We start from the raw sequence: 22,793 nt of genomic DNA, 5'->3' as shown, positions 1-22,793 counted from the left end.
AGCTCCGAGGGTGACCCCATTTGTCTATGGACCGTCGACTGACCCGAACTCAGCAAAAGAAGAATGACCCCAGGAGGAAGGAGACAGACTTCAGTGCAGCACAGGGGAAAGGCAGGGGAGAAAAGTCTGGTTGCCAAGAGCGGGAAGTAGGGACTTGAAATTCCTCAGAAGACTTGAGAGTTCACGGCTTTCCTCGCACTTAAAATAGACTCAAATGCCTGTGCTGGGGGTCGGGAAAGGTTGTGTGTTCAAAACATAGCTCTGGATTCAAAACAAAAGAGATTTTCTCTAGGAAGGGATGATGAGATTCTCTTGCCCTCTTCCCCCTGAGTCAAAATTGCCTCTGAAATTCACTGCCATCTTTTTCTAACTGCGTGCTCTCCCCTTGCCATTTCAGGTCAACCTCTTTGTGTTGCTCTCTGTGGTCTGTGTCCTCCTCAATCTCGCCGGATTTATCCTTGGCTGCCAAGGGGCCCAGTTTGTGGCCAGCGTGCCCAGGTGTGATCTGGTAAGCAATTCTGTAACACCACTGTGAGTTTAGGCCGGCCCATCAGGTTTTCTTGGGGTATCAGTGGGAGGGTGGGGGGCTGCCAATGGTCCTGTCTGAGTTCGTTTAAGGGAAAGGGAAAAATGAACAAAGAATTGCCTGCTAATTATTTCTTTCAGGGTGTCAATGATTTCTGTCCCACAGAGGGTTTAGTTCACGTGGCCCCAAGAAGCATACTAACACCCTACATCATTAGTTTGTGACCGGATCTCCTCAAAACCCAATCAGCAGCTGATCTCGGAAACCTCTGAGGACATCGTGGGTTGTGGCATTCTGCTTTTCAGATGTTAGATGAGACATAGGAAGCAAGGATCACTTAGAGTCTGTTGTACCCACAGGAGTCGAGGTGAACAGGCTGTAACCGAGCCTTTGGGGCTTCAGACTGTTTCTGACTTCAGGCTTGTGGCTCTGAACGTGGAGGTCTCCATGACAAATGGCTCTCTGTGGTTGCACACAGCAAAAGGAAGAACTTGTTTAGAAGTTGTAGTCAATCTCAACAACAGGGAACTTAGTGCGCTGGCAACCCCATCTTCTAGATGCTGCCAGGCGGTGAGCAAAGAAGCCTGCTGCACTTGACACAACAAAGCAAGATCCTCTGAGAAAGCCCGTAAAAACCCAACCTTGAGCATATCCCACCCGACCTTCAAGACCATCTGGACAGACTTGTCACCTTGAACACTCATGGCCAAAGACCTACTAAGTTGTGGGATACCAACAACATCAGACACAAGGCAAGCAACAGGTCCTTCAAAAGCCAGGAAAGAACGAACGAACGAACGAAGGTGAGTGCTGAAACCGACTCTGAACCTTGCTCTTGAGTGTAGAGTAGCTGAAGCCCATGGAAGAAATAACACAGTAAAAGAGTTGAACAGAAATTTCCAGAGGGCAGCTTCAGAAGACAAGGTATTGTAATGAAATGTACAACGACCTGGAGTTAGAAATCCAAAAAGGAAGAACCTACTCATATATTCAAGCTGAGAACATGTAAGCATCCAGGTTACAGCACTGCACGAGTCTCTGGGCCCAAGGTGGAACCACGAGGACGCATCAAAGGGAGATGGAAGGGGTGGGCAGTCACTGTGCCAGCAAGAACTGGTTGGCATTCAACGACTTCAAGAGAGAGCGTGTGCTCAAGAACTGGGGTACTGAAGGAAGAAGTACAAGCTTCACTGGAGAAATTCATTTTTTTAAAAACAAAGTTTCAGGAGCTGTTAGGATACCAATCAAAATGGTTCAGCACATGATGCACTGGAAGTACTCCCCAGTCGATGCCAACACGTGGGGAGGCAGCTATCTAGACAACCAACTGGAAGAGATCCATCTTCGTGCTCAATCCACAGAAACATGACCCCCAAGATATGTGAGTTGTGGAACAATATCATTGGTATCGCGTGTCAGTACAGTTTTGCTGGAGTTCATTCTAAGCCGGTCACAGCAGTACCTGGGCAGGGAGCTGCCAGAAAGTCAAGCTGATTCAGAAGAGGACGTGGAACGAGGGACCTCATTGCTGACATTATTTGAATCTTTGTGGAAGGCAGAGAACACCAGACCGATGCTTCCTAGCCTTTTACTGACTATGTGAAGGCATTGGACTGGGTGGATCATAACAAACTATGGATAACGTGGCAAAAATGGGAATTCCAGAACACTTCACGGTGCTCATGAGGACCAGTGCATGGACCAAGAGGCCGTTGTGTGAACAGAACCAGGGTCTGCTGCGTGGCTTAAAATCAGAAAAGCCTTGGGTCAGGGTTGTATCCTCTCACCAGACTGATTCGGTCTGTCTGCCGAGCAAATACTCCATGAAGCTGGACTGTGTGAAGCCTGTGGCTTCAGGCTTGAAGGAAGGCTTATTAACAACCTGTGATGCGCAGATAATATCCCCTTGTGAAAGCGAGGAGGGCTGGAAACACTTGTTGGTGATCATCGAAGACCACAGTCTTCCGTGTGGATTACAAATCAAGGTAAAGAGAACCGAAGTCCTCATCACGAGGCCAATCTGCAACATCATAATGCGTGGGGGAGAGATGAAAGTTGTCGGGGTTTCGTTGACTTGCATCAATGCTCGTGGAAGCACTAGTGAAAAAGCTAATTATGCCCTTCCTCAGGCGAATCTGCTGTCCAGGACCTCCTTGTAATGTCAACGAGCAAAGATGTCCTTGTGAGGATTAAGGTGTGCTGGACCAAATGATGGTATTGACCGTGAATAAGGATTATCTGGGAAGAATTGGTGCAGTTGAATGGTGGTTTTGGCAAAGACTGTTGAAAGTACCACGGGCGGCCAGAAGAACAAACAGATCTGTCTTGGAATAAGTGCAGCCAGAATGCTTCTAAGAAGCCAGGGTGGTGAGACTTTATTGTACATCCTTTGGACGTGTTAGCAGGACAGACTGATCCCAAAGGGCATCGTGTTTGATGAAGCAGAGGGTCTGTGGAAGGAAGACCCTCATCGAGATGGATCGACTCAGTGGCTGCAACGATCGGTTCAAACGTGACAATGCTTGTGAGGCTGGTGCCGGAGCAGACAGTGCTTTGTTCTGTCATCCGTGAGCCAGAACCGACTTCAGGGACCTAACGACACCATCACCAACAAAGGCCCTGGAGCAGAACTCTTGATGTCCTCACCGAGAAAACTCCCCAGGCGTGTACTGAAACCTGGACGCTCTTTCTTAACAATTCTGAATTAAAAAACAAAAATTGGTCATTCCATTACTTAATCACCTTCATTTGCCCAGAGCCACGTGGCTCACCGTCTTGTCCAGGTTCTGAAGCCCATTGCGGCAGCTCCCGTGCTCCATCATGGAGCTAAGTCCCCTCCTGTCCTGGCTCAGACGCCTGACTCCTTCTTACTGCGATCACTGTTGTCGTTCTCCATCCAAGAATCCTCGGCCTCACACTGCCTGCTCATCCAAATGCTGCCAGTCTTGGCAAGACCCATCAGAGACTGGCTCCTACCTCCCTGAAAAATAATGGTTTAGAATACCCTATCAGCACCTCTCTTAAAGACTTTATGGGGGCCTTCAGACTTTTGTCTTGTGTTGCACCCAAAAATTGCCTGTGGAAAAGCAGTTGGTGATGATCTATTCCGGGGGTTAGGATAGCTCCGATCATGTTCCCGGACACACCCACACACTACCACCAACCCTCTGCTGTTGGAGGACCAACATGTACCAGCCCCAGAGGACAGCGCAGACCTGGGGCTTCCGCGGCTGTCGATCTACATAGAAGCAGAGGGCTGCGTGCTTCCCCCGCAGAGCGACTGGGCGGATGAGAGCAGCTGACCTTTCCACGGGCAGCCCGATTCTTCACCCACTGCCCCACCGGGACCCATCTTTTACACACAGTGCTAGGGTTGCCGGGTGGGGTGGGGGGATAGGATGGAGATTGGTGTTCAATTACACAGAAATGAGATGAGGCCGATGGAAAAGACAGACTACAGAAGAGGACGTGAAAACCTTTTTCTACTAGAGTTCCACAAGTTCTCACCGTACGGGCCTTACGTTGCCGTCTCTTGTGAGAAGGATCCTGGGGCTATCAAGGTGGGCTGCTAACTTCAAGGTCAGCAGTGGCACTTCTCCGGAGAAAGACGGCCTTCTTCTCATAAACAGCCACCGTCTCAGAGACTCCCACGGGCAGGTGACCCTGTCCTCTAGGGTGGCCGGGAGTCAGCATTGACTCAATGGCAGAGAGCACGTATGTCGTATGGTCCAGGCACCATCAGAAAAGGGTCCAATCAAAGCAGTGGCCTCTGAGAGGATCTGCTGAGTCTGTAAAATTCAAGGTCTAGGTCAGCGGTTCTCAACCTTCCTGATGCCATGACCCTTTCATGCAGTTCCTCATGTGTGGTGACGCCCAACCATAACATTATTTTTGTTGCTACTTCGTCCCTGTCATCTTGCTACTGTTATGAATCGGGCGACCCTTGTGAAAGGGTCCCGACCCACAGGTTGAGAACCTCTGGCCTAGATGGAGGCTCTACCAAGAGACAGTAGCTTCCCCTTGGGATGCTTTGTTCAATCAAGTGTCCTGTGACTGTAGCAGCAGCCCTTTCGGATTCGCTCTGGTAGGGAAACGCGAGTTGCTGCCCGTTGGCGGGTAAGACGCCCTGCTCCACGCCGCCGCAGAGAACAGCGTGGAAACTAAGCTCACACCGAGCCACTGTTAGAAATAGAAACTAGAAGTTTCTTTAATCTGTGCATTGCAAATCAGGGCAACACCTGGACTCTTGGTGCTATGGGCTGCCCAGTCAATTCCTACTCCTAGTGAACTGGGTGAAGGTTTACGGAGCAAATCCGCTTCCACTCAACAATTCCGACAGGATTTGTTTATGTCACTGTGATCCCCGCAATTGTAACACCACTGAGAACACTTTACTCCTGCAATTCCCGTTTCCATTTCTCCTTCTCCTCTTCCCCTTCCTGCCTTCTGAATGTTGTCCTTGGGCAAAGGCTTCCTTTTTGTTCCCAAATGGCTGATTACTCTGAGAAGTGCTGCTTATTATTCCCCTGACACTGAGGTGTCCTGTCATAGGGTCAATTCTGACTCTACAGGGTAGAACTGCTTCTGTGGGTTTTTGAGGCTGTAAATCTTTATGGGAGTAGAAAGCCTCATTTTTCACCCTCAGAGTGGCTGGAGGTTTTGAACTACTGACCTTGCAGTTACCAGCCCAGTTTGTAACCTATTATGTCACCAAGGAGCTCCGTTCTCCCTATAGCTCTCTGTAATGTTTGGCTGGGATTTAGCCCTGGGAGTGAGCTCCATTCCAGACCTGAGGGGTGGTGACTGAAGGCTGTAGAAACGGGGGTTCCACTAGTCGCTATCTGTCCAGTCAGACTCTGATTGTGGGTCCATGTTTTTCTCCATTCTGTGCCTGACCTTCTATTGTGCAGTCACAGGCTATAAATCTTTACCAGAGTAGACCGCCACACCACTCCCCACAGGACAACTGGTGGCCTCAAACTGACAAGCACCTTAGCAGCTGAGCCCTTTAACGGATGCTATTTGGGCTTGTTCAAAATGTCTTCTAAAAAGTTCCAAAGATGGGTTGGAAAGGGAGAACCGATTACAAGGATCCACATATGACCTCCTCCCTGTTGGACAGACAACAGAAAAGGGGGTGAAGGAAGACGCCAGATAGGGCAAGATTTGACAAAATAATAATTTATAAATTATCAAGGGCTCATGAGGGAGGGGGAGTGGGGAGGAAGGGGAAAAAAAGAGGACCTGATGCCAAGGGCTTAAGTGGAGAGCAAACGCTTTGAGAATGATTGGGGCAAAGAATGTAGGGATTGTGCTTTATACAATTGATATATGCATATGTATGGATTGTGATAAGAGTTGTATGAGCCCCTAATAAAATGTTTTTTTAAAAAAAGTTCCAAAGATGAAAGAGCTTTGAAAAAAATCCAGCTACCCTACCTGTGGCCATTGTCATGGAAAAGGGCAGAGGGAAGTGTTTATATAATAACAATTGACCTTACAGAAGTTTCCAGGCCAAGCCTGGAGTTTGTTGCCTGACACTTCTTCTGTAGAGCACCATGCCCAGTGCATCCTGGTCCTTATTAATCAGCAAGGCTTGATTGATTTAAAGGTACCTTTAGGAGACCAATCTGCTTAAAGATCAAGGTTCAAAAGCCTGGCTGGGTCACCCCAACCTCCAGGGATCCCAGAATGTGGATTCCAGTCGATTTAAAGCTGTTTCTTAGTAAAAAGAAGTTTCTATAATTTGGAAAAGGATATCAATAATGGTTGCACAACCCAAAAAGTCTAATCAATGGCGCTGCATCGTACATGTTGACGCTGTTGAATTGGAGAATGCTTTGTTGTATTTTTTCTGCAATTAAAAAACAATGACATGCATCATGAGGAGTACAAGGAAGAAGAATATGACCAAACATGGATTGTGGTAGTGATTGTACAACCCTTTTGGATATGACAGAGCTATTGAATTGCACGATCTGTGGATGAAGTGCTGATAAAGCTGTTAAACAACAAAGAAAGAAGTACGGCCAAGAAAAGAAGTTTCTAATCAAGATGTTTACCACGTGTCCAGAAGACAAAACAAAACAGAAAACAACAAAAAGACTCCTGGCCATTCTGACTCCTAGTGACACTTTAGGACAGGGGAGAACTGCCCCTGTGGGTTTCCGACCCTGTAACTCTTTATGGGAGTAGAAAGTCTCATCTCTCTCCCGCAGAGCAGCTGGTGGTTTCAAACTGCTAACCTTGCAGCTAGTAGCCCACAGCATACCCACCTATGCCACCAGCATTCTCAGGTGGCCAGAGGTGTATCGTGACGCATGGAAGGTGGGTAGTCCGTGTTTATGGAGGGAGTAATGAAATGCCCAACTGGAGAATGAGGTGGGCTTTTGTGACACAGGCCATTCGAGAGAGGGTGCTGGGCTATGCCAAAGAACACGGGCTTGTTCTGGGGGGCAGCGTGGAAGGGCGCCCTGGAGTGTGGACCTACCTTGAAAATGAGCTCATGAAGGAGGGGCGACACCGAGAGAGGAGAGAGCCTTAGGGGCAACCATAGTTAGAGGTTAGCCTTAGTCCTTTGGCCACTGGCCACAAGAGGTTGAGGGCATAGGCGACTTTTCCTGAGACATCTTGTGGTTCTCTCTCCCGGTTCCCAGGAGAATAGTCCTAGGGAGTTTCAAAACAGCATTAACAACAGCAGTGGGGGAGGGGAAATGAGGAGCTGATACCCAAGGGCTCAAATAGAAAGCAAATGTTTTGAGAATGAAGAAGGCAACAAATGCACAAATGTGCTTGACACAATGGATGGATGGATGGATTGTGATAAGAGTTGTATGAGCCCCCAATAAAATGATTTTTTAAAAAAGGGCAACAACAGCAGGCCAATCATAGGACCTGGGCCACGGCTTTTTAAAAAGCTTTTAAAAGTATTTAAAACTTGTTCTAGTGTGGTAAATCTTTTGTAAATGCCAGAAAACCTTGACTCATTCAACATTTTTACATGTATAATTCAGTGATATTAAATGTATTTTAATGACACCCCCTGCCCCCAAACCCAACTTTGTGATTTTTCACGATCTGTATAAGCACAGGCTCCTTGTAAAACTTGGACGAGCCATAAAAGCGTAGGATAGAATTTCTAAATAATTTGAAGTCACACTATTCGGACCTGTCCCATTTTGCTTTTGACCATTTTCTAAAGGATCGCTTCATGCAGGGGCACACACACGGTCATACATCAATTTGACAATATTTCCTTTAAAGGGAAAGGCAGACTTTCCATCCTCTCTCCCCCACCCCCTTCATTCATCCTAAATGCCTGGCAACTAGATGGGAAGATTTGTGATGTTTTCTTGCTCATATAATCCTATGTAAATATGAGGGGGGTACTACTCCCAAAAGCAAAAAAAAATTTTCAAAGCTAAGTATTTAAATTTTTTTTCATAAAACAACCTTATCGCCTTCAAAGTACATATGCCCCATGGCACTTCATACATCTGTCAAATCTGCGATTCCATTCTTGGAAACATTCTTCAAACTCATCTGTTTGGATGGCTGACAGCACCTCCCTGGTTTTTTTTCTTCACCTCTTCTACATCCCTCAAATCGCTGTCTTTTTATGCCCCTCTTCATTCTCGGAAACCAAAAGAAGTTGCATGGAGCAAGGTCAGGCAAGTGAGGTGTGTGGGGCAAGAGAAGCATGCTGTTTGCGTCGAAACATGGCCACGTGCGCAGGTACATTGTTGTGGTGGCAAAACCAGCCCCCCGTCTGCCACAAATCAGGTCTATTTGGGCATACACTATTATGTAATCTTTTCAGACCCTCTCAATAGAAAGCTTGATTAACAGTCTGACCCGGTGGAACAAACTCCAAACGCACTATCCCCCTTACATCTAAAAGACAAATGATTTTTGATTCCACTTGGTGAGCATTTTTGGGGCGAGGTGATGATAGAATCTTCCACTGGCTTGATTGATGTTTGGTTTTGGGGATGTAAGAATGGCACCATGTCTCATCACCAGTAGTGGCCTTGGCAGAAACACTGGGTTGCGTCAGAGCTGTTCTTTCAAAGCACGGCACGTTTTGACATTCTTTTTGCTGGTCAGTCAGAACCCAAGACACAAATTTCTCAATGACCCTTCTCATTCCAAAATCTTCTGTTAAAATTAGCTGAACCAAGCCCCACGATAGTCCAGATAACGTCCCCATCTCTTCACTGGTCGGTCTTTGAGTGCAAGTTCACACATTTTGTTAACATCTTCGTCTGTTCGGGAAGTTGATAGAAGTCCAGAACAAGGTTTGTCATCAAGTGACATTTCACCTTTTTGAAACAAGAAAACCACCTGTACACTTAAATTTTTCCCACAGCACTGTCCTTGGAAGCTGTGTTCAACATCACAACAGTTTCTGTGGCCTTTTTCCTGAGTAGGAAACAAAATATCACAGCCACAGGCTGTTCTCTTAAATCGGCCATCACTAAAAATGAGGTTCGAGAGAAACTGCTTCTACAAAAAAATTCCCTGTGACCAGAGAGAACCATCCCAGGCGATGCCACTGGGCGCACTAACTCAGAGTCAGTTGCTCAGTGCTCGCCTAGCAGGGAAAAATGGGGTGTACCCCCTTGTATATTGTAGATATGGGGCAGAGTTAATCATGATACATGACTTGGATCTAAAGAGCTCATTTCCTTGCATCTTGTTTTTTGACCTAAAGAGCTCTCAGAAGTCTTCCAGGTCATGTAATCAAGAGTTACTTCTTTTTCACCTTCCCTTTTTCTTTTAACAAGGAAGTGCTGTGTGTTATGGTTTGGCTCCTGCCCAATGGAAAAATGCTGATTTATTTTTCAAAAATAAATCTATTGTACACTCTTATCTGCATCTTGTTTCTCTTACTTGAAGTGATATTATGCCCATGGATGCATTCAGTATGTACGTTTTTGTGACTGAGTTATTTTCTCCAGCATTGTGCTTTTGGTTACCATTTGTCTGCCAGTTTGTCATATGGTGATGGCTTTGCGTTGCTGTGATTCTCAAAGCTAAGTCTCTGGTACTTCAAATACTAGCAGGGGTCACCCAAGGTGGGGTGGGGGATGCAGAAGTGTAGATGCCACTGAGTAACAACCATGTGGGGCAGGGACTGATAGGGAAAAGATATGAGGGACATTTCTTTCTTTAAGATCATTTTATTGAGGGCTCTTAACAGCTCTTACATCAATCGGATCAAACATATTTGCACATATGTTGCCATTGTTATTTTTTTAAACATTTACATTCAGTTTGAGCCCTTAGTATCAGCTCCTCTCTTTATTCTTTGCCCCTCCCCCTATGGCCCCTTGATAAATTATAAATGATTATTTTTGTATCTTTAAAAATCATTTTATTGGGAGCTTGTACAACTCTTATCACAATCCACACATACATCCATGTGTCAAGCACATTTGTACATTTGTTTCCCTCATTCTCAAAACATTTATTTTCTACTTGAGGTCGTAATATCAGCTCTTCATTTTTCCCCTCCCTCCCTGTTCTCCCCTCCCTCATGAACCCTTGATAGTTTATAAATTATTATTATTTTGTTATATCTTACACTGTCCGACCTCTCTCTTTACCCACTTTCCTGTTGTCTGTCCCCAGGGAGGGGGTTATATGTAGATCCTTGTAATGGGTTCCCCCTTTCCACCCCACCTTTCCTCCACCCTCTCAGTATTGCCACTCTCAGCACTGGTCCTGAAGGGGTCATCTATCCTGGATTCCCTTTGTTTCCAGTTCCTGTCTGTACCAGTGTACATTCTCTGGTCTAGCCAGGTTTGTAAGGTAGAATTGAGATCATGTTAGGGGGAAGGAAGCGGGTAGAAATATTTAAGAACTAGAGGAAAGATGTATGTTTTATCATTGCTATACTGCACCCTGACTGGCTCGTCTCCTCCCCTCCACCCTTCTGTAAGGGGATGTCCAGTTGCCTACAGATGGGCTTTGGGTCCCCACTCCGCATTCACCCTCATTTACAATGATAAGATTTTTGTTCTTTGATGCCTGATACCTGATCCCTTTGACACCTTGTGATCACACAGGCTGGTGTGCTTCTTCCATGTGGGATTTGTTGCTTCTCAGCTGGATGGCCGCTTGTTTATCTTCAAGCCTTTAAGACCCCAAATGCTATATCTTTTGATAGCCACGCACCATCAGCTTTCTTCACCACATTTGCTTATGTACCCACTTTGCCTTCAGTGATCATGTCGGGAAGGTGAGCATCTCAGAGTGCTGGATTATTAGAACAAAAGTGTTCTTGTGTTGAGGGAGTACTTGAGTAGGGGCCCAATGTCCATCTGCTTCCTTAATACTAAACCTATAAATATATGTACATAGATCTATTTCCCCCTCGTCATATATATATTTCTATATGTATATATCCATATTTAGACCTCTATAAATGCTCTTTGCCTCCTAGTTCTTTCTTCTATTTCTTTTTACTTTCTTCTTGTCCCACTATCATGGTCAGCCTTCGTTTGGGTTTCAGGAATGCCTTTCGGGTTATTTTCATATGTTACATCAACCGCTACCTCCCTTCTTCTGCAGTTTGTTCCCCGCCACCTCGCCTCTTCTTCCCCCTACCCTCCTGGCATCACTACTCCCATTTCTGTTCCTGAGTGGTTTATCTGACCTGGATTCTATGTGTCCCGAGTTCTTATCTGTACTTGCGTACATGCTCCAGTCTAGCCCACAATGAAAGGCAGGATTGGGGTCATGATAGTGTGGGGTGGGAAAGCCTCAAGGAATCAGGGAATATTGTGTGTTTCATCGGTGCTATACTGTGCCCTGGTTGACTCATCCTTCACTTGTGACTCTTCTGTGAGGAGTTGTCCCATTGTGTCGAGGTGGGTTTTGAGTCTCTGCTCCGACCCCCTAGATCTCAACAACATCTTTGTTTGTTTGCTTTCCATCTTTTGATGCCTGTTACCTGATCCCATCGACACCTCATGATCACACAGGCTGGTGTGCTTCTTCCATGTGGGCTTGTTGCTTCTCTGCTAGATGGCTGCTTCTTTAAGACCGTAGTTGCTATTTCTTTTGATAGTTGGACACCATCAGCTTTCTTCACCACATTTGCTTATGTACTCACTGTGTCTTCAGTGATTGTGCCAGCAGGGTGAGCATCTGAGTTAGTTAGTTTATTGTGCCAATGTGGCTGATAAACACATGTGGGGTTAATTGTAGGATGGAGGATAAATGGCTCGGTGAGCCTCACCTTTCTAGTTCTCAGGTCTCTTGCTTTCTGATGGTTGGACCAGGAGGCAGCTGCCTTAGTCAGTTCCCTGCTTGGGCTTGCAAGGTTAACTTCCTGCAAGACATTCCTGAGGAAAAGCCACATGGACCTACCCAGATGCAGTCCTGGGTGCTGGAGACCCCTGCCAGAGCTGAGATGCTTACACATTCACTGATTCAGCTTTCCTCCTGCCGTCAGTATCATAGTGTGTGTTTTGTGAGATGGAGGAGGACTTTGTGGATTGGTGTCGGACATATGGGTTAATGTTGGTCTTGTGGGTTTGGGAAGCACTGGGTTGGGATGTTTTCTTGATGTGTACTTACCCTTTATATAAAACTCTCTCTTATACATCTGAGTTTCTGTGGATTTGTTTCTCGAATGTACCCAGACTAACACAACATCACAGGGTGCCTGGTTGTTAGAACAAGGTGTTCTTGCCTTGAGGGGGAGCTTGAGCAGAGGACCAAGTCTGTCCACTTCCTCCATGTATTGCCACATAAATATATGTACCTGTGCCAATACCTCTATTTTTAAGAACTAATGTATGTATATATGTACACACCTGTATATGTACCTCTATCCATATCTTTGCTTCCTAGCTCTTTTCTCCATTTCATTGTACCTTCCTCCTTTCCCACCATCACACTCACCCTTCTTCTGCATTTTAGTAATTCTCTCAGCTAGATTGCTGTTGCTTCAACACCCCTAGGATCTCTACATTCTCTTCCTTGTTGATTTTAATTCCCTAGTTGTTCCCTTGTCTATGGCCTTGTTTGCTCACCACTCCCTACCCACCACTCCCACTAAGTCTGACAGACATTTCTCAGGTGATGTCAATATTCTGTATGTTGATAAGGGTTTGCTTTACAAAGTTGGATATGTGCTCAAAATTCCTCAAATGGTACATTAAAATTTGTGCATGCATTTTTGGACATGTATATTTCACCTCAAAAAAAGAGAAACTTCAGCCAAAAAGGGAGAAGGGGAAATTGTATAATCCAGCAGTGCATGGTTAGTTTGTTTTCCCTTAGTTTTCTAGTCAACTTGTATTATAAGAGTGACTTCTTTCCTAATCTGCGGAAATACCATGAATTTATTACTATAATTAGGCTAAGAATTTTAATTCAATAATTAAAAAAGAGACTTCCATTTAGCAACTAAAACTTTGTGCATGTTCAACCACTTCTCATGATGCCTGAAGAGTTTTGCAGCTGGTGAAGGTACAACTGCCATCTTTTCTGTTTGGCTAAAATTAGCATGGCAACGTCACCAGTTCAAATGAATAAGGAACCCCTGGCCCCCCTCAGGGACATATCGGACTGGAGAAGAGCCCTGCTAGTGTAGTGGTTACATAGTGACATCTGCAAGGTTGGCAGTTCCAAACCAGCCTCCTCTGTAGGAGAAAGATGGAATTTTCTACTCTTATGGAGTTACAGTCCAGAATGCCTGGTGGAGTTTGATCGAGTGCTATGTCGCCGAGAGGAGTTACTGAGAGCTGAATGAAGGTCGAACATGACAATTGGACAGGAGGAAAGTAAAAGGAAATAGAGAAAAGAACTAGGAGGCCAATAACATACATAGAGGTATAAACATAGGCATGTATATATGTCAATATATTAATATATGATAGGGATGTAGGTCTATGTACATATATGTATAGGTTAAGTATTAAGTTAGCAGACAGACATTGGGCCTCGACTTAAGTCCTCCCTTAGCACAAGAACACTTTGTTTTAATAACCTGGCATTCTGTAATGCTTACCTTCTCGACAAGATCACTGAAGACAAAATGGTGCATAACCAAATGTGGTGAAGAAAGCTGATGGGGCCTGGCTATTACGAGATATAGCGTTTGTAGTCTTAAAGGCTTGAAGTTAAATAAGAAGTCATCTAGCAGGGAAGTAATAAGGCCCACATGGAAGAAGCACACCAGCCTGTGTGATCATGAGGTGTCAATGGGATCAGGTATCGGAAGGCCTGAAACAAACAATCATATCAATGTGAACGAGGGGGTTTGGAGTGGAGACCCAAAGCCCATCTGTAGACACATGGACATCCCCTTACAGAAGGGTCACAAGGAAGAGACAAGTCAATCAGGGTGCCGTATAGCACCAATGAAACATACAATTTTCCTCTAGCTCTTTAATGCTTCCAACCCACCCCCCCTAATATCATGGCCCCATTTCTACCTTACAAATCCAGCTAGTCTGGAGCATGCACACTGGTACAGATAAGAGCTCTTGATACACAGAATCCAGGACAGACAAACCCCTCAGGAGCAGTAATGGGAGTAGCTATACCATGAAGGTGGGCGGAAGGTGGGAGAAGGGAGAGGAAGGGGGAACTGATTGCAATGATCAATGTATAATCCCCTCCCACCCATCCCCAGGAGGATGAACAACAGAAATGTGGGTGAATGGAGACCACAGATGGTGTAAGATATGACAATAATAATAATTTATAATTTATCAGGGGTTCATATGGGTGGAAAGGTGGGAGGGTTGTAGAGGGAGGGAGGGAAGAAAGAGGAGCTGATACCAAGGACTCAAGTAGAAAGAAAATGTTTTGACAACGACGATGGCAACATATGTACAAATGTGCTTGATACAATTGATATATGGATTATTATAAGACCTGTAAGAGCCCCCAATAAAATGTTTTGTCAAAATAAGTCAGTTATTACACACACACACACACACACACACACATAAGAGTTACAGTCTTGGAAACTCACAGGGCAGTTGTACCCTACCCAATAGAGTCCCTGTGTTTTGGAATTGCTTCTATGGCTCTGAGTTTGGCTTGGTTGGATCAGGTGGAGTGAAGGTGTGATACCTGAAATAAACCCAACCCAAACTCACTGCCCTCAAGTCCATGACGCTCACAGTGCATCTGTAAACAGTAAAAGTGCCCATGACTTTCCAGACTGGAGCTCTTTTAAAAAACAGTTTTATTGGCACTTAATCCCCACACCACACAGTTCAAAGGTCAGTCACATCCAGAAGAGTTGTACAGTCATCACCACAACCATTGTAAAGCACTTTCTTTTAAAAATCACCCCCCCCCCCACCATGGTTGACCCACGTTTTAAATGCGTTGTGTAATCACTCTCAGTTCTAGTGCTCCCTCCCCGCTCCCACATGCATTGTTTGCCTCCCTCCCCCACCCTCCCCTCCCTGCCCAATAAACCCTTGCATCAGTTCTTATCTCTCTGCCCCTACTCCTTCTGTGCTAAACAAACTGGAAATCCAAACAGAAACTACAAACAGTGGTAAGGATAAAATAATAATACAGAGATAAAAATACAAATAGTGGGCAAGAAAGAAAGACCTCCTTGAATATTGAAAAGGCCAGGGGAGAAATTTTTTTCATGAAATTAGCAAGAAATACTAGCGCATAGAAGAATTTCAGGTTGGGTTAAGAGGGAGGTCAACTGACTGAGTTTCAAGTTCGACCCAGTGTAATCACTGTTACAATGATGTCCATCTGATAGTAAAGCTGTTCGAGTCTCTTGCCTACGGCTACTGAGACTCTGCCAGCGGCTTATGCTGACCAGCCCCTCGCAGATGGGTTTTGGGCCCCACTGTCCTCCGCAGCCTTTCACAAACTGGGTGTTCACGATGCAGGCTCTGATACTTTCCCTTTGTCATATTTGGAGCTTGCTGCTGTCGTCTTTGCATCACACAGGCTGGTGTGCTTCTTCCATGTGGACTTACTTGACCCCTCGCTTACATGGCTGCTGGTTTGAATACACGCCTTTTAAAAGACCCCAGACACTATTCCGGTTGACAGCCAGGCACCATCTGCTTTCCTCCCCACATTTAGTTGGAGCCCCTTCTCTTCAGTGATCATTTCATGGAGGCGAGGATGGAGCAGCCCACGTGAGCAGAACGGACTGTTGTTGGATTGGCACTGAGGCTCCGTGGGGCCCCGCATCCACCTGCTTGTCCCTGGGCTCTGCATGGCTCAGGTTGGCTTTGGCGGTTGTATTATGACAAATTCAAAACCACATAAGACCAACTACCCCACCAACAGCAACAAGCCAGCTAGCAGACAACAAAAGACAAACAAACAAACAAAAACAAGCAAACTTAAAACAACAACAAACCAAGCAAACTTAAAGCAGGAAAACAAAACCCCATAGAGGCAGAAACGTAAAACATTGTTAACCATCCCCTGGGGTGTAAGATGATTGTACTTGTCACCGCTCAGTGTTCCCCATGTCACATCACTGTGGACACTAGTGCGAGTAGTCTCTGCCGGGACAGGCGCCCCGTGAGCCGAGACCCAGGCGTTGTCGCTCAACACAGCTCCATCTCCCCTTCCACTGGGCTCTGTCCACCCTAAGCATGGGGCTTGGTGTCAGGGGGAAGACTTTAATTCTTTTCCGGAGTAGAAAGTCCTGTCGTTCTCCCACTGAGGAGGCTGGTGGTTTTGAACTGCAGACCTTGTGGTTAGCAGCCCATGTGTAACCACTACATCCCAGAGTGCCGCCTGAAATCAGGTGTTACTTATTTTCACAAGGAAAACATTGGGAAAATGATCAAAAGTTCTCCAAGCATCTCACTAAAGATGTATGAGGTCATCAATTTACATAAGAGAAGAAAAGAAACGTCTGGAATCTATGTCCACCTTGAGCACATGAACTGAGAGATCTCTTTAAACCTACTGGATCTAGGTATCCTGGTCACCAACTATGTGTCCTGTGCTTCTTACAAACATATGGTAGAGCCAAATTACCTTGCCCTTTTGGAGTAAGATGGGGTCATGTGATTTGTTTGGGTAAGAAAATGCATCTTTTTAAAAAAAAATCATGTGATTGGAGGCTCTTACAGCTCTTATCACATTCATCCATCCATTGTATCAGGCACATGTGTACATATGTTGCCATCATCCCTCTCTAAACATTTTCTTTCCATTTGAGCCCTTGGTAAAACGAGTCATTTTCGAGGTGGAAGTTTTAAGGTGTGGTTGCTAGATTTAGCAAATAAGAACACAGGACATCTAGTTGTTGAATTTGAACTTCAGATCCATGGTGACTCATTTTTGAAGCATCTCCTGCACTGTGATAACATGCTGATATATGTTAAAGAATCACTTGCTGTTTATCTGAACTTGGACTTAATCAGGTGTTTCATACGCCCCTACTTCAAGTGCTGGTGTGCACTTGATCAGTGCTTTCCATCAGTCTGGCCTGGGGAGTAGCTGCCCCACCAACCCGGGAGCCTTGGCCAACAGGAAGAGCAGAGAGCCCCCCCCACCCTGCCGTGGACACACCACGTGACCCGTCTTTGTTAGCCACTGAGATTGGGAGCTGGTTGTTAGCCAGGACAGCAGTCAGTCCTGACAGAGAGGGAGATACCTAGCAGCCTGCCATCCCTCGGTCTGTAGTGTCAGGGGCGTTGCAGCTTTGGTAATTTCCCTAATCATCAAACTTTTCCCACTCCAGGTGGATTTAGGCGAAGGCAAGATTTGTTTCTGCTGTGAAGAATTCCAACCAGCCAAATGCACCGACAAAGAAAATGCCTTGAAACTCTTCCCGGTTCAGCCTTGCAGTGCCGTCCATCTTCTACTCAAGGTACCTTGACCGGAGTCCAACCTCCGCTGACCGATGCACCCCAGAGCCCTTGACTGGCAGCACCGCTCCTCGGTTGCCGTTCTCAGACGAGGGGGCTGCTGCAAGCACGCTTGAGCAAGCCCTGACTGGTGGCTCAGGGGCAGGATTGGGTGCAGGAAGAGCTGTGGGTTATTGCGCGCCCCTTAAATTATGAGGGGCCTGCTTTCTTGGAGTTCAAGAGTTGCAAGATAGTTCTTTGTTTTTAAAGGAAAGGAGGCAAGATGAGACCTGAGGGGGGTGGTAGCTAGATGAGAAGTCGTGAATTTCACACACACACACACACACACACACACACACACACACATCTATATCCTATCGAGGTGTGAAGACCTGAGGTGGGACAAACGGTTCATGACCTTATCTGGGGATGCTTCTGGAGAGAAGCCTGGTGATTGGCTTCCCCGAAGCCAGTCGTTGAAAGCCCAGGGAGAGTAGTTCTCCTCTGACGCACACGGGGCTGCCCCGAAACAGAGCTGACTTCATCGCAACTGAGCAGATGTATGTTGGCGTCGCCGTTGGGTGCCATCGAGTTGCTTCCAGCCCGTCGGGACCCTGTGCACGACAGAAGGAAACACCGCCCGGTCCTGGGCCACCCTCCCAAGGGCTCCTGTGCTTGGCGCCCCTCGTTGCAGCCACATTGTCAGTCCACCCCCTCTTTTGCTGCCCCTCTACTTTGCCAAGCATGATGTCCTTCTCCGGGGACTGGTCTCTCCTGCAACTTGTCCAAAATATGTAAGATGGCATCTCAGCAACCTTGCCTCCAAGGAGCGCTCTGGCCAGACTTCTCCAATAGACATATGATAGACAGAACAGATACATGTGTGCATATATGTCTATAGATAGATATATTATGATGTAAGTGTTAGACAAATCTGTATGTTGTATGTTAATTTGTCATTGTCTTGACATTTTCACCAGTAAAACACTCTAGTCTCACCAGTCCTGAAAACTTCCCCAAACCAAATTCCCTGACAAGGAGTCGGCCTGACACCCGGCTCGCACCGCACTCCCAGGGCCACTCAGCCAGTCCTCGGGGCCCTGAGAGCGGTGGGCTGGCACGTACAAGAGCCATAAGCACTCTGTCTCGTGGGAAAGGCAACGACTGTAGAAAACCAAAGCAAGTAGCGAAACAAAACAAACAAATCACTCCAGTCTGAGACAAATAGGAAACCAGTCTGGCTTAGGGGATTGGATAAAACATTGCTTCCTGATGGAAAGAATAGGAGCCCAGTGAGTGACATGAACCCCGAGACCTTTGCTTTTCACCAACCACTGTGGCTTTCTTTAGATCTTTGTGTGTGTGTGTGTGTGTGTGTGTGTGTGTGTGTGTGTGTGTGTGTGTGAGAGAGAGAGAGAGAGAGAGAGAGAGAGAGAGAGAGAGAGAGAGAGAGAGAGAAAGAGAGTAATCTCTGCAAAAAGCAGAGAGAGCTTCATTCTCTGGGTGAAGTGGGATGTAAACCTGGTCTTCTTAATTGGTCTCTGGAGTTTTGAGAGTTGTCTCACCCCCAAAACATTCCGAGCCAGGCCTTGGCTTGGGGAAAGCCCCGCTAAGGAGCCAGAAGCCTCTGGAGTATCCTTGCCCTCTATTTTAAGATATGCGTTTGAGCCAACGGGCCTGATTACCCGCTGGCTGGCTGGCCGGCCTGCTGCAGCATCCCAGTGGAGTTTTGGGCAGCCCGGCCAGTTATTCCTGAAATAGATGCCATGGCCACAAATTCAGAGGCCTGCTGTCCTGGTGGAAGGCTGGGCGCCAGTGGGGGTGGGGTGGGGAGGGGGGCAGGGACCAGGGCTGCTCTCCTGGTGGACACCAGCCATAGATCAGAAACTGCTGCTGTCTGGAGCCTTGTTCCTGGCAGTCTTTGACGCCTGTGAAGTGAAGGGTGTACGGCCGAGCTTCCCTGGAGCGTGCGCTGCAGGAACAGGAATACCACAAATGGAGGGCTATCAAGAATGGGGATTTGGATTCTCACAGCCCTGGACGCTGAAAGGCCACATCCACGTCTCAGCCATGTGGAGTCCTTGTGTATAGGTAGTCCTGCGTGTGTGTGTGTGTGTGTGTGTGTGTGTGTGATCTGCTCTTTCTGTTACTCAGAGGTGATTTAGATAATGTTTAGGACCCACCTTACTTGGGTATGAGGGAATTCACAGAACAACTCACGGCCATCTAGTCTATTCCAACTAAGTGACCCTATAGGACAGATGAGACTGGCTCCTGGGGCGTCTGAGATTGTAACGGTTTCTAGGAGCAGAAAGCCTCATCTTCCTCTCCCAGAGTGCCTGGTGATTTCAAACTGCTCGCCTTGAGGTGACCAGCCCAACACATAACCACTCTACCACCTGAACCAGTGGCATGGTGGGTCCAAGTGGGACGGCTAACCATCAGGTCAGCAGTTTGAAACTACCAGTCGCTTCGAGGGAGAAAAAACTTCACGGTGAGTCACCTAACAAAAAAGTCCCTGTTTCCAAAGGGGGTCTCCTCTGCACATACGGGCATCAAATGAGCCCAGCACATATTTCAGAATGCCGGTCAGAGAACTTTTAAAATATTTTAAAGTGCAGCCCAGTATTGCATGAAGGTCATGGTATAAACTGCGAGTCAGACACCTTCTAAGTCTTTGACTTGCCATTTCTCGTGCAAGGTGTCTTCGTGGGGCAATTGGACTATGTAAGAGTCAGCATTGCGTTCCGGTGATACCGAAGCGCCGAGCCACTTTGGTGACGCCCTGGTTTCCTCCTTCCAGAAAGTGCTCTTCGCCCTGTGTGCCTTGAATGCCCTGACCACCACCGTCTGCCTGGTGGCTGCCGCCCTGCGCTACCTACAGATATTTGCCACCAGAAGATCCTGCATTGTAAGTCCGTGCCAAGAGGTGGCCCGCTTGGGCTCGGGCTCGGGCTCCTGCAGGAGCCTTGGGTGGGCAGGCTGTTGACTCACTGCCATGCTGTTTAATTAGGATGAATCCCAGGTGCCTGCTGAGGAAGCGGAAGAACATGGACGCATCCCAGACCCCGACGACTTCGTGCCACCCCTGCCTCCCCCTTCCTATTTCGCCACCTTTTACTCGTGCACACCCCGGATGAACCGCAGGTAGTGGCCCCCGAGTCTGTACGGCTGTGCGCCAGTGCGGCGCGTGTGTGCGTGGGGGTAGGCCTCTCCGTAGGAGGACCACAGGCTCTCAGACCCATCGGGGCATGGGCTCTTGAGTTCTCTCTGAAATCCAGACAGGCTGTTGTTTGTCAGGGGTTTCTAGTCTCAAGTCCTTTCTCTCTCTCTCTCTCTCTCTCTCTCTCTCTCTTCTCTCTCTCTCTTTTTCTGTCTTTGTCTGATCAACTGGTTGAAACCAAAGAAAAGGCAAGCCTTGATCTAAGGATACGCTTCCTCAATTTCAACGATCTTTTCCTGGGAGGGAAAGCTGACACCCACTAAGATAACGATGAATTTGATATGATGGAAAGCGGCTGTTGCCCTGGAAACCATTCTGACCCCAACCCCTACCCAAACGGAACCCACACTGATTGTCACTGGGAGGGCATCCCTGCATTTAGGACAGACGGGCACGGCTCCGTGAGGTCTCTGAGGACGGTGTCTCCACGGAGGCAGCCTCACCTTTCTGCCGCACAGCAGCTGATGGGTTTGCATCGCTGACCTTTTGGCTAGCGGCCAGCACTTAACACCCTGCGCCACCAGGGCTCCTCGGGAGCCTTCACCACAAAACCAAACCCATTGCCAGTGAGTTGATTCTGACTCACAGTGACCTTACAGGACAGAGTAGCAAGGCGCCTGAGGTTTTGCTAGACTGAAAATCTTGACGGGGAGCAGACAGCCTCGTCTTTCTCCCTGGGAGCAGCTGGTGGGGTTGAACTACTAAAGCATATGACCCACTATATTTCCAGGGCTCCTGCTAGTTTGAGGTTTGGGGGAGGATGTCATTTTCTGAAGGTCAGGGCTGCCATATTTGACTCTAAAATAGGCCTGAGGTGGGGACACCGCCACCTAGATTCTATGAATACTTTTCTCAATCTGCTATCTTGACCTGCTGTCAGTCATACCGAAACCCCACCCCCAGCCCTCCCTGCCCACCCGTTGAGGCAGATTGGCTGTGAGTGTGCAGAGGGCCTGGCTCGGGCCAGTGGGTCAGCTCGGCTTCCCTGCTATTCAGGGAGTGACAGATGGATTTTGGAAGCACAGGCTTCCCTAGTCTTTCAGGAAAGGAGCCAAGAAGCCAACGAGGCAGGGCAACAAACACATTTCTTCTGGGTCCAGTAAACCTCGTTTTCTGGTGTCTTCGCCCTGCCAGGGCCAGTCCGTGGAGGGTACTTTGGAGGAGAGTGGAAGCCACCGCTGCTTCATGCCCAGGCAGAGACATGACCCCCTCCCAGAGACTCCTGGCTTCCCGAGGTGGGGGGTGAGCTCCGTGTTGACCTAAGAAGAGGCAACAGGCAGATTTAATTTCCTGCCGCGGCAGAAAGGGAAAGTGACTCATGTGGGCTTCGGAGTTCTGTTGTCCACAGGGCATCCTGTACACTTCCTGACCTTCCTTGCCCCTCCCCGGCCCTCCTCCACTCTGCTTCTCCACAGCAGTGCCTCCCCGGGGGGGCATCTCCACTCTGCAAGGACCAGGACGGACCTCTGGAGTGCTCTCTCTGAGTCCGGAGACAGATGGGCCCTGGTCCAGCCCTCATTGGAAGCCCACCGGCAAGCTTCCCAGCAAGAACTTTGCAATTCAGAACTTTTCAGGCTGTGTGCGTGTGTGTGTGTGTGTGTGTGTGTGTGTGTGTGTGTGTGTGAGAGAGAGAGAGAGAGAGAGAGAGAGAGAGAGAGAGAGAGAGAGAGAGAGAGAGAATACAAAGCACACTGTGAGAAGACCTTGAGGATCTAAACTACATGTCCAGAGCTTCAAAGTGGGTTTCCTATGGGCAGACACCCCCATTTTCTATAAGTCTGCCTGCCTCAAAGCACAGTGCCCTTTCCTTTTAAGGCGTTGTTGTTGTGCGCCATCAAGTCAGCCCTGACGCACAGTGATGCTGTGTACCACAGAACAAAACACTGCCCACTGCTGCTCCACTCTCTCAACCGTTCCTGCAGCCCCGGTGTCCGCCCATCTCCCGAGGGCCTTCCTCTTGGCACTGCCCCTCTGCTTTGCCAAACATGATGTCCTTCTCCAGGGACTGGTCTCTCCCGGCAACATGTCCAAAGTGTGTCAGTGGGCTGCCGATTCCTTCTTCATTGTCAGTTCTTACGCTGGCTGCTGTGCGAGACTTGGTCACCGCGGGGGACCCTGCTGGCATTGAAATACCAGTGACATGGCTTCTAGCATCAACACCACACACAGGCCCCCACAGTGCGACAAACGGCCAGGCAAGTGGTGGGCTTTTAAAAATGGTGATAGT

The 22,793-nt window shown here is 47.6% G+C and overlaps 1 protein-coding gene across 1 annotated transcript in view; it reads left to right on the top strand.

Annotated features, from left to right (window-relative positions):
• ENTREP1 (endosomal transmembrane epsin interactor 1) overlaps positions 1-22,793 on the top strand; it is a 101,908-nt gene that overhangs the window by 62,337 nt on the left and 16,778 nt on the right. Inside the window, exons 3-6 of the mRNA XM_075559076.1 lie at positions 398-508; positions 17,238-17,366; positions 20,147-20,254; positions 20,357-20,490. Coding sequence (XP_075415191.1) covers positions 398-508; positions 17,238-17,366; positions 20,147-20,254; positions 20,357-20,490 — 482 coding nt within the window. The remainder of the gene's footprint in view (positions 1-397; positions 509-17,237; positions 17,367-20,146; positions 20,255-20,356; positions 20,491-22,793) is intronic.

Source organism: Tenrec ecaudatus, chromosome 10 (genome assembly GCF_050624435.1).
Source record: "Tenrec ecaudatus isolate mTenEca1 chromosome 10, mTenEca1.hap1, whole genome shotgun sequence".
NCBI lineage: Eukaryota > Metazoa > Chordata > Mammalia > Afrosoricida > Tenrecidae > Tenrec > Tenrec ecaudatus.
The sequence above is the reverse complement of the archived record's forward strand: the minus strand, read 5'-3'. Positions and strand labels throughout refer to the sequence as shown.